Source organism: Quercus suber, unplaced genomic scaffold, assembly GCF_002906115.3.
Source record: "Quercus suber isolate HL8 unplaced genomic scaffold, Cork oak 2.0 scaffold_32, whole genome shotgun sequence".
Classification (NCBI taxonomy): domain Eukaryota; kingdom Viridiplantae; phylum Streptophyta; class Magnoliopsida; order Fagales; family Fagaceae; genus Quercus; species Quercus suber.
In genome coordinates, this window is record NW_027069497.1 from 462,909 (window position 1) to 471,793 (window position 8,885).

Consider the following 8,885-nt stretch of genomic DNA (forward strand, 5'->3'; position numbering starts at 1 on the left):
AAAAGATGTGTACCAAAAAATACTCTAAATAATTTAATTTTCACAAAAAATCTGGGGTCGTTAATAAATATGTGAACTCCAAAAGGGTATTGGCGGCACAACATAATTATGTTCTTTTCTCACAATATCGTTGTCACTGTAGCATGTTTGTCGTGGCCTCAGATTTTAGTCCACTTTCTTAACCCCACTTCCACACCCAAACCCCTTAACTAAACTAACCTCAGACTCTCTCTCTCTCTCTCTCTCTCCCTCTCCCTCCTTCTCAAACTGTTAGCAACTGGCTCTGTCTGTGTCCATCACTTATTATAAAGTTCTCGTTTTGTTTTAAATATTGTGATTTTATATGGTTGAAGAATCTAAAAATCAATTTTTTAATTTGAATTTTTTAGATAATAATATAATTGCTTTCTTTTACATTTGAAGATTTCTGAAGTCTGGGATTTTGTTTTTTTTGGTAAAGATTATGACTTTGTCTTCTTTTTCTGATAATTATTTTTTATTTTTTATTTTTTGCAGGTGATAATTATGTTTTTAATAGTTGAGTTACAAGACTATATAATAAAGAAGAAAACAGCAACGTTCTGAATGTTTATAAAAGCATTTCATTTTCTTGTTTTTGACAATAGCTAGCTGAACCAAAGAAAAAGAAAAGAATCCCTATAGTGCAAAGCAGTTTTTGACATTAATGCTCTCTCTCTCTCTCTCTCTAAAACCAACATTTTAGAACACCCTTTAGACCATTGTATAACATACGCATCTTTCTTTTAATCATCTATCCAAAGAGATGACAAAGAGCACAACTTCAAAAGACCAAGAAGGCACAATGACTCACTTGGATTTCTTCAAGAAATTTAAGCGCTTGAACCCTCTTGAGCCTTCACTAGCCATTCTTGGCTTCTTTCTGGTCACCCTTCTCTTCATTAGTTGCTTCTATTACTTGGATTACCACACTGTTGCTAGAGGAATCACCTCGCTTAATTTGTATGGTCCATTATCTTCTTCTACATCAGCAGCAGCCAATGTGAGTGTAAGTCTGGATTTTCTTGATGAAGCTGGTGATGTCTGTGATATCTTTGATGGGAATTGGGTTTGGGATGAGAGCTATCCACTCTATCAGTCCCAGGATTGTCCTTTCTTGGATGGAGGTTTTAGGTGCACTGAGAATGGTAGGCCTGATAGTTTCTACACTATGTGGCGTTGGCAGCCCAAAGATTGCAACTTGCCCAGGTTTTGTACATGTTCATCTCTTTGTTTTTTCTTGTTTAGCTTCAGTTTGGTTGCTGAGAAAATTTAGAAGAAATAGTATCATTATTAAGCAAATTTTGAATGTCATGTTGTTTATTGGTTTTTCCAAAGAAAGGAGATTTTGCATCAGGTAAAGTAATAGGTGTATTAGACCATTGTGAAGAGGAGGCCTCTAAACTTTCTTATCGGGAATTCAATATTTTTTTGTTTGTTTGTTTTTGGTCTTTTTCCCCTTGTTTTAAACTTTAATCTGTCAAAACTACTTGTGTAGAATCGGGAATGATATGGTTATTTTGATATATGCATGTGGATTAGTTTATGATCAATTGGTTGTGTTGTAAATTCTTTTTTCTAAGCTGCAACAAAGAAGAGGTTTTTTTTTTTTGGGTACTGCTATCTAAGCCTTAAGACAGGATTATGGCTTTGTCTATTGTTTCCTCTCTTTAAGTTATGTTTTATTGATTGATGGTGTCCTTGCCATTGTCTGTTGGAGTGATTTTGATTTCTGTACAGCTTGTTGGTTTTTTCTAATCTGTTGCTTATCTGAACCCGTGAACTTTCAGCTTTGGTTTCAAGTGGTGAGGTTTTTTATTTCATTTTATTTTTATAAGTACCGATGTGTAAGTTAGCTACAATTCAGGCCTTTTTTTTCTTTTCTTTTCTATTCTTTTTTTCTTTTTTTCCTTTTTTGGTACCATTCCTTTTAGTACTATAAGAAGGTAGAGGAAGACTAAAAATTACATTAGTAGAAGTAATAAAAAAAGACATGCCAATTAAGGGTGTAATAGAGAGTATGACTTTAGAAAGAGTAGAATGGAGGAAAATAATACATATGGCCGTCCCTAACTAATCTGTTGAGGATCCATAGCCGACCCCAAAATTTTGGGACTAAGGCTTTGTTTGTTGTTGTTATTTAGTTTAGTAGTCTCCCATATCAAACTCATGTGCCCAAAACAATCTTAGTGATACTGTTCTTTGTCTTCATTTTGTTTGTCTTCAAGTGTGAGTAGAAGTATGTTCCTATTTTACATGCAATTAATAGTTAATACTAAACTTTTCATATTTCATAGCATTGCAATTCAGTCCTTGTGATTTCTCTTATATGTTTTGGGATTGTCAACCTTGTGGCTTAAATGAAGCTTTTCCTATGTTCAACTGTTTCTGTACAAAGAATTTTGTTCTTGACATAATTAGTTTGTTGGAAGGTGAAAATCTTATTTGTGGTTCTCTAAAAATCTTATTTGTGGTTCTCTCCTTTGTCTTGAGAATAGATTTGTTGCGGGGAAGATGTTGGAAATGCTGCGAAATAGGCGGGTTGTATTTGTTGGTGACTCAATTGGAAGGAACCAATGGGAGTCCCTCCTCTGCATGCTCTCCTCTGCTGTTCCTAATAAGACTTCTATCTATGAGGTGAATGGGAACCCAATTACAAAGCACTCAGGCTTCTTGGTGTTCAAATTTGTTGACTTCAACTGCACAGTTGAATACTACAGATCTCCATTTCTAGTAGTTCAGGGCCGGGCTCCTGCTGGTTCTCCAAAAAAGGTGAAGGTAACTCTGAAAGTGGATAAAATTGACTGGATTTCTAACAAGTGGAGAGATGCAGATGTGCTGATTTTGAATGCTGGGCATTGGTGGAATCATGGGAAGACTATAAGAGAGTAAATATATTCTATCCGATAAATTTTTCCTAATTTCTGGTTTAATTGCATTCATTTCATATCTATTTTCATTTCCCATCAACAACATAGGGATATGGATATCAGGAAGAAATTTAATGAATCTACAAAATTAAATAGAAGGCTGAAAACCCACAAGCTAAATGACAAGTTTCTTAAAATTTAGCAATTTGATTGATAATCAAGGTCTTAGCTTGTGACTTTAGTAAGAGAAAAGCATATGACTATCTTTTTTTTTAAATTTTCCATGGAGGTTGGAATTTAGTATGAGAAAAAGTCTAGTGCAAGTAAATTTGCACCATTGAGATGTGTTTGAGGAAGCTCTGCTCTATCCTTGGTAAGGACGATTGGTGCCAAGATACATATGATTCAGTTACCATAACTTCACATGGGGAGTCAACTCCGACACACACATATTATTTTGTGTTAGTTATAGATGAAACAATTAATTGGAAAGAAGGTTCTTTGGTGCTGTTCATTAGCATATAATATAATTTTTCAGTAAAGGTGTAAATTTGAAATTATAAATTAAAGGCATAAATTGGAATCAATTAAAAGATAGTTCATAAATCTAATATCATTAGACCTCATATAAACTTTTAATATGGGAAAGGTTAGGATTGATACCATGGTTCACCCTCAAAATCTAGTTCAATTATTGAGTCCAATGAGCAAATAATGAGGAGGATATCATGAACAGATATTGCCTATATGGTTTTTGAAGGCTGACTTAGATGGAGATGTGCTTCTAGTTTCATATTTGATCTTCATATTCCAAACTAGCGAAGGCTAGATATGATTTCCAAAGAAACAAGGGGATAAGAAAAGAAGATTCTAATGATGCTTTTAAAGAGCATATCGATGCCTCTAGAAGTTTGTTTACTAGTTCAAGCAAGATTTCTAGTTCTATTAGGAAAATTTAAGAATTTGATAAGAGTTGAGTAAAAATTAAGTGTTTAAGCATGAGAGACATGTTGGCCTTAATTTTTTTCCCCTCCCTTTCTCTTCTCCATTGCTTGTCTTCTCAGCATTTTGTCATCATTCATGTTACTGTTCACGTTTAGTGTTCATGGTGCTGTTTTCAGCTTGAGGACAGATTCGATGTTAGTTTCTTCCCACCTCTTTAGAAACGGTTGCTGCCTACCAAAAACTTAGTCATTCTTGAACAGTTCAATAGTATTGGGTAAAGTTCCTAGAAGCTAAGTCAATGAAAGTGGAGGTGTTAAAACTTAAAAAGAGGTAGAAATTGATGTCCACTAAGGTAGGGACTGGAGAAATGCAAACTTGAATTGCTTAATTGAACACTCCTTTCCCTCAAAAGTGTGTCTATTTCTTCTTTTTCGTCTTCCTTTTTTTCCCCTTCACATTAAGCACATCAGAATTGACTTCCAAATCTCACCAGAAGCTTGTTTACCAAGTTTCCTTTCTAGCATGCCATGAGAGCAACTACTGACTTGTGATCACTCAACTAATCCCAAAGAGACAGAAATTCAGAGTCCATAACTCATGAGCTATTGGATGGTGTAGAATTGAATGCTCCACATCTTCACTCTTAGCTTTGCACATGCAACACTAGTCCATAACTATTATTTCACGTCTCCTTAAGTTGTCCATTGTCAAAAATTGCCCTAGGGCAGTGGTCCAACCAAACCATCCAAGTGAAGCAACCTGTGGCGAAGTGGATCTTGGAACCATCTTCCACTTCAAATCTTGCAAATTTAACAAAATTGTCCTAACCAAGTCTAATATGTTTCCATAAGCACACTCCATAAGCCTCCCCTGCTGTAAACAAGCACCAACCACCCTGAGAGGTGCTGTGGAGAATATCTATTAGCTTCCTCTATAACGCATCCTGGTTCACAACATACCTCCACAGCCATTTGCGTAGGAGAGCTTTGTTAAATGTTACAAGCTTCTTAATCTCTAAACCCTCTACTTTGCATAGGAGAGCAAAACATTTACCAGTTCACCAAATGGAACTTGTGATCTTCACCTGTACCACCCCACAGAAAATCCATGTGAATTTCCCATCCTATTTGCCACACCAGCATGCAAAGGAAATGATGATAGATGAGTGCCATTGGCCAAAAAAAAGATGTGATATCATCAAAGGTTCCCCATTTGTATGATAAGGGTGAATCTGTTTTAAGTATTACCCTTCAATTGCCCTTGAAACCAATTTTATGAAGACTTCCTATAATTGGAACACACAGAAGAGGAGAGAGAGGGTCACCCAATAGTAACCCTTTACTACCATCAAAGAATCCACTTGAAACACCATTCACTAATATACTTATAAAAAATAAAAAATCCATTCACTAATATTGAAAAATAACGGTGGAAAAACAAAAATTAAATCCAATTCCAACATTTTCCCCCTAAACCACATCTATTTAAGGTATACAAGTTTTACTTCCAATTAACATGGACAGTTTTAGCAGCAGTAATGGTTCATAAACTATAAGCATTAAGCACTGACAGTTAATACAAGGGACTGTCATCTAAAGTATTGGGATTCCTATGGTGGCAAATGTTTGGCAACTGTCCTTTCCCCCCTCAAGATTATAGGTAATAGTGGACAGAAATTCTTATTACTCTGCTTAACTCTATTCAAGGCCACTTTGATCTCATCTCTCTATCTTATTGCTTTTGCTTTTTTTCTCATCTCTCTTTTTGTGGTTCTAAAATTTTCTTTGGGAACTGTATATGAAGAATTTCTGGCTACAGTTATTGAGATTTTGAAAACAAAATTGTATAGGCTCTGTGTGCAATAAATATTAGAGTCTACATTTGGTTATGTATCCCTCATGAAACTGAAAAACTCAGGAGTTAAAGCAGAAGGTCATTGTTTGCAGGGATTTATCTACTCTTGATGTATAGGCACCATTGCTTCAAGCTATAATAGTATTATGATGTGTGATATTTGTATTTATTTGTTAGGGGTTGTTACTTCCAAGAAGGTGAGGAGGTGAAGATGAATATGAGTGTTGATAGTGCATACCAACGATCACTTGAGACCGTAATGGATTGGATTGGTAGCCAAGTAAACATGAGCAAGACTTATGTCCTCTTCCGAACCTATTCTGCTGTGCATTTCAGGTTTTCCTTGTCACCTTTTTCTGGTAGTCTCTTTGATTTTTGTCTCATTATCTACCTCCATATCACCTAATAATTCAATTTGAATTGCCAATGAAATATTTCTCAAATTGCACTTCCTCCTCTCACAAGTGTGGGTGGATGGTGAGGTTAGGTTCAAAACCCATTGGGTGTTCGTGTTACTTACGAATAAAAAAGAAGTTTGAATTTTTAGCTTTGGAGGTCTGTTGTGGTTTTAGCATATGCTGGTAACATTTGTATGATTTGCAACACCAAAAGATTCTAATTCCAGATATCTCCATGGGTAGCTAATTCTAAAATATTTCTACTGGAGGACTTTTCTAGATTGATAAGTTGTGGCTTTGGACTCTTTAAAAATACATCTCAAATAAAATAAACAGGATGTTATAATTATCCTCTTCCCAATTATTAGGGTGTGGCAACCTGAATCCTTTCATCCGTTATATTTTGTCACATAGCTGACGAAGTATGAACAAGTGTCAGTGGAAACTTCCAAAAAATATTACTAGTTCTGAGATTCGTTGTTTAGTCCACAAGAGATAAAATGCTTTTATTCCCTTTATGTCTATTGGTAGTTATGATTGTTATTTTTCATCACTTATAACAAAATTTGATTTTGAACTGAAAACTTGGTTGGATGTAACAGAGGCGGTGATTGGAATTCTGGTGGTGGTTGTCACTTAGAAACACTACCTGACTTTGGCTCACTTCCAGTTTCTGATTCAGACAACCATTTCAAAATTCTCTATGATGTGTTAACAGAGCGCTCAAACAAGCCACAAATAATGAAACTGGATTTATTGAAAGTAACAAATATGACATTATGGAGAAAAGATGGCCATGCTTCTGTTTACTATTTAGGGCCTGAGACTGGGCCAGCCTCCCTCAGCCGTCAAGACTGCAGCCATTGGTGCCTGCCTGGTGTCCCTGATTCATGGAATGAACTTCTTTATGCACTTCTCCTCAAGAGGGAATCCTTTGGGAGACGAAATTCAACAAAACCTTCTCAACCTCCATCATGACAGCTTCCTAATTTACACCAGCACAATTAGAGGAACTCAACTTATAATGATGTTACTGTTTGACAACCGGTGAAATTATCGAATATAAAGCTGAGTTGGGGAAAGCTCCATTCTGGTCAGTTGAACAGGCACGTTTTGACTCAGCATTTGGGAAATGTTGTTGCAAACCAGTAAATACAATATATTCTTATTTTTGATAAGATTTTTCCCTCTTTACTGATGTATTCTGTGACTGGTCAACAGATGATATGCATTAACTGTTGGGTGCTTTCTGAGGGAATGCTTGGGGGCACATTTTTGGTCACTAGACACAAAGCTTGAACAGGAGGGTGGTAAATTTTAGTGTCAGAATGTGTTTAGGAGGCCTTCTTGAGGCAAACTTGATAGTTGTGAAGAGATATACACACATACAGGTTTTTGGTTTTTGGCATATGATGTAATTCTTCAGAAAGAACAGAAAAAAAGAAAAAAAAAAGGTGTAATGTTGCTGATATTTCTTACTTAAATTTTGTATATAGAAAAAACATTCCAGAAAATTCAGTTCTCTTTTCTGTCCATTTTGTTAATGGAAAGTATGAAGCAAAAGAATATTGAGTGTTTTAGAATATCTTATGCTAACCTAAAGCATCCCGCTTTCCCATGCTTTCTTAGTGTTTTTGGCAGGAGAAGAATCTTGAGTTCTCTTGCACTCCCCCCCCCCCCCCCCCTTCTTGTTCTAATCAACGGTAACATTTTCATCAGCTCCTATTCAACTGTCATATTTTTTTAAATCCATATTTTCCATTTAACATTTTAATAAAAATAAATAAAAATAAAAACTTAGAACCTGTCACCTTAAAAAAAATAATAAATAAAGAACTCAAAACCTGATCCGTTCAAATAAAAAAAAAAAAAAAAAACTCAACCGTTACGTTCAAATTAAAAAAAAAAACACATATCCAATAACAAAAAAAAAAAAAAAAAAAAAACCTGTCAAGACTCATATTAAAAGGCAAAAACATATCCAATAACATATCCAATAACATAACCTGTCAACCTGAATTAACACATATCCAATAACATCAACTCAAATTTACACACATAGTTGGCTTAAATGGTACTCCTTGATCACAGATGGTCAAATAACAGACATACTTGAATTAATAGAGAATTTTGCACTCCATTCACATCATTCTTAATTCATCATATGCATACGGGTGGCACACTTCATATTCATCACTGTAGATTCTTTCAAGACTTCCACCAATTGCAATTAAAGACTTTGTGTACACACTTCATCACATTTAACTTCATTTTCTATTAGCTTTACCTCTTTGAAAATTTGTGATTGTTGCTAATTGCTTGAAGCAATAAGGAGAGTGACTTCTGCACACACCAGAATATAATATGAAATATCAAAAGAAAATAAAACTGGTGGAACAGAAGTTGAGCAAAATGGCTCAGAACATTCTGAAATAATAGAATACCTCTTTCTCTGGGTGTTTGTCAGGGGATAGTGTAGGACACTCGCTATAAGGCCAATAATTCTTCAAGGATTGCAGTCAGAAATTACCACCAACATTTGGGATATTTAGATACTGGCAACGTAAAAAATATGAGCAAGACATGCTTTGCATGGTGATACCTTTCCAACTCTATGATTTAAAAATGAAACGCAAATTTTCTCTTCNTCCCCTTGTTTTGGCATACTTTTTGGATTGGAGGTCGTATGGCATGGATGTGAGCTTTTCAACTGTGTTTTTATGCTTCTCTATAATTACTGTCTTTGAGGTAAAAGCAGAATATGAGTTTCTAATACTCATGTTGGCGAAGAAGGAAGAAT

At 35.3% G+C, this 8,885-nt stretch overlaps 1 protein-coding gene across 2 annotated transcripts; it reads left to right on the plus strand.

The window, feature by feature from the left end:
• Positions 1-203: 203 nt before the first annotated feature.
• Positions 204-7,668, plus strand: LOC111985427 (protein trichome birefringence-like 10). Of its 2 annotated transcripts, none has more exons than XR_002880037.2 (5): positions 204-1,227; positions 2,517-2,906; positions 5,865-6,023; positions 6,688-7,191; positions 7,307-7,668. XR_002880037.2 is itself a non-coding variant. In XM_065770492.1 (5 exons), the coding sequence occupies exons 2-5, from the start codon at positions 785-787 to the stop codon at positions 7,061-7,063; spliced, it is 1,368 nt and encodes a 455-aa protein (XP_065626564.1). In that variant the 5' UTR covers positions 222-269; positions 517-784; the 3' UTR covers positions 7,064-7,668. The 2 variants fall into 2 exon arrangements, 1 of the variants encoding a protein (XP_065626564.1); XM_065770492.1 differs by having other exon boundaries at positions 222-269; positions 517-1,227; positions 6,688-7,668.
• The last annotated feature ends 1,217 nt before the right edge of the window (positions 7,669-8,885 follow it).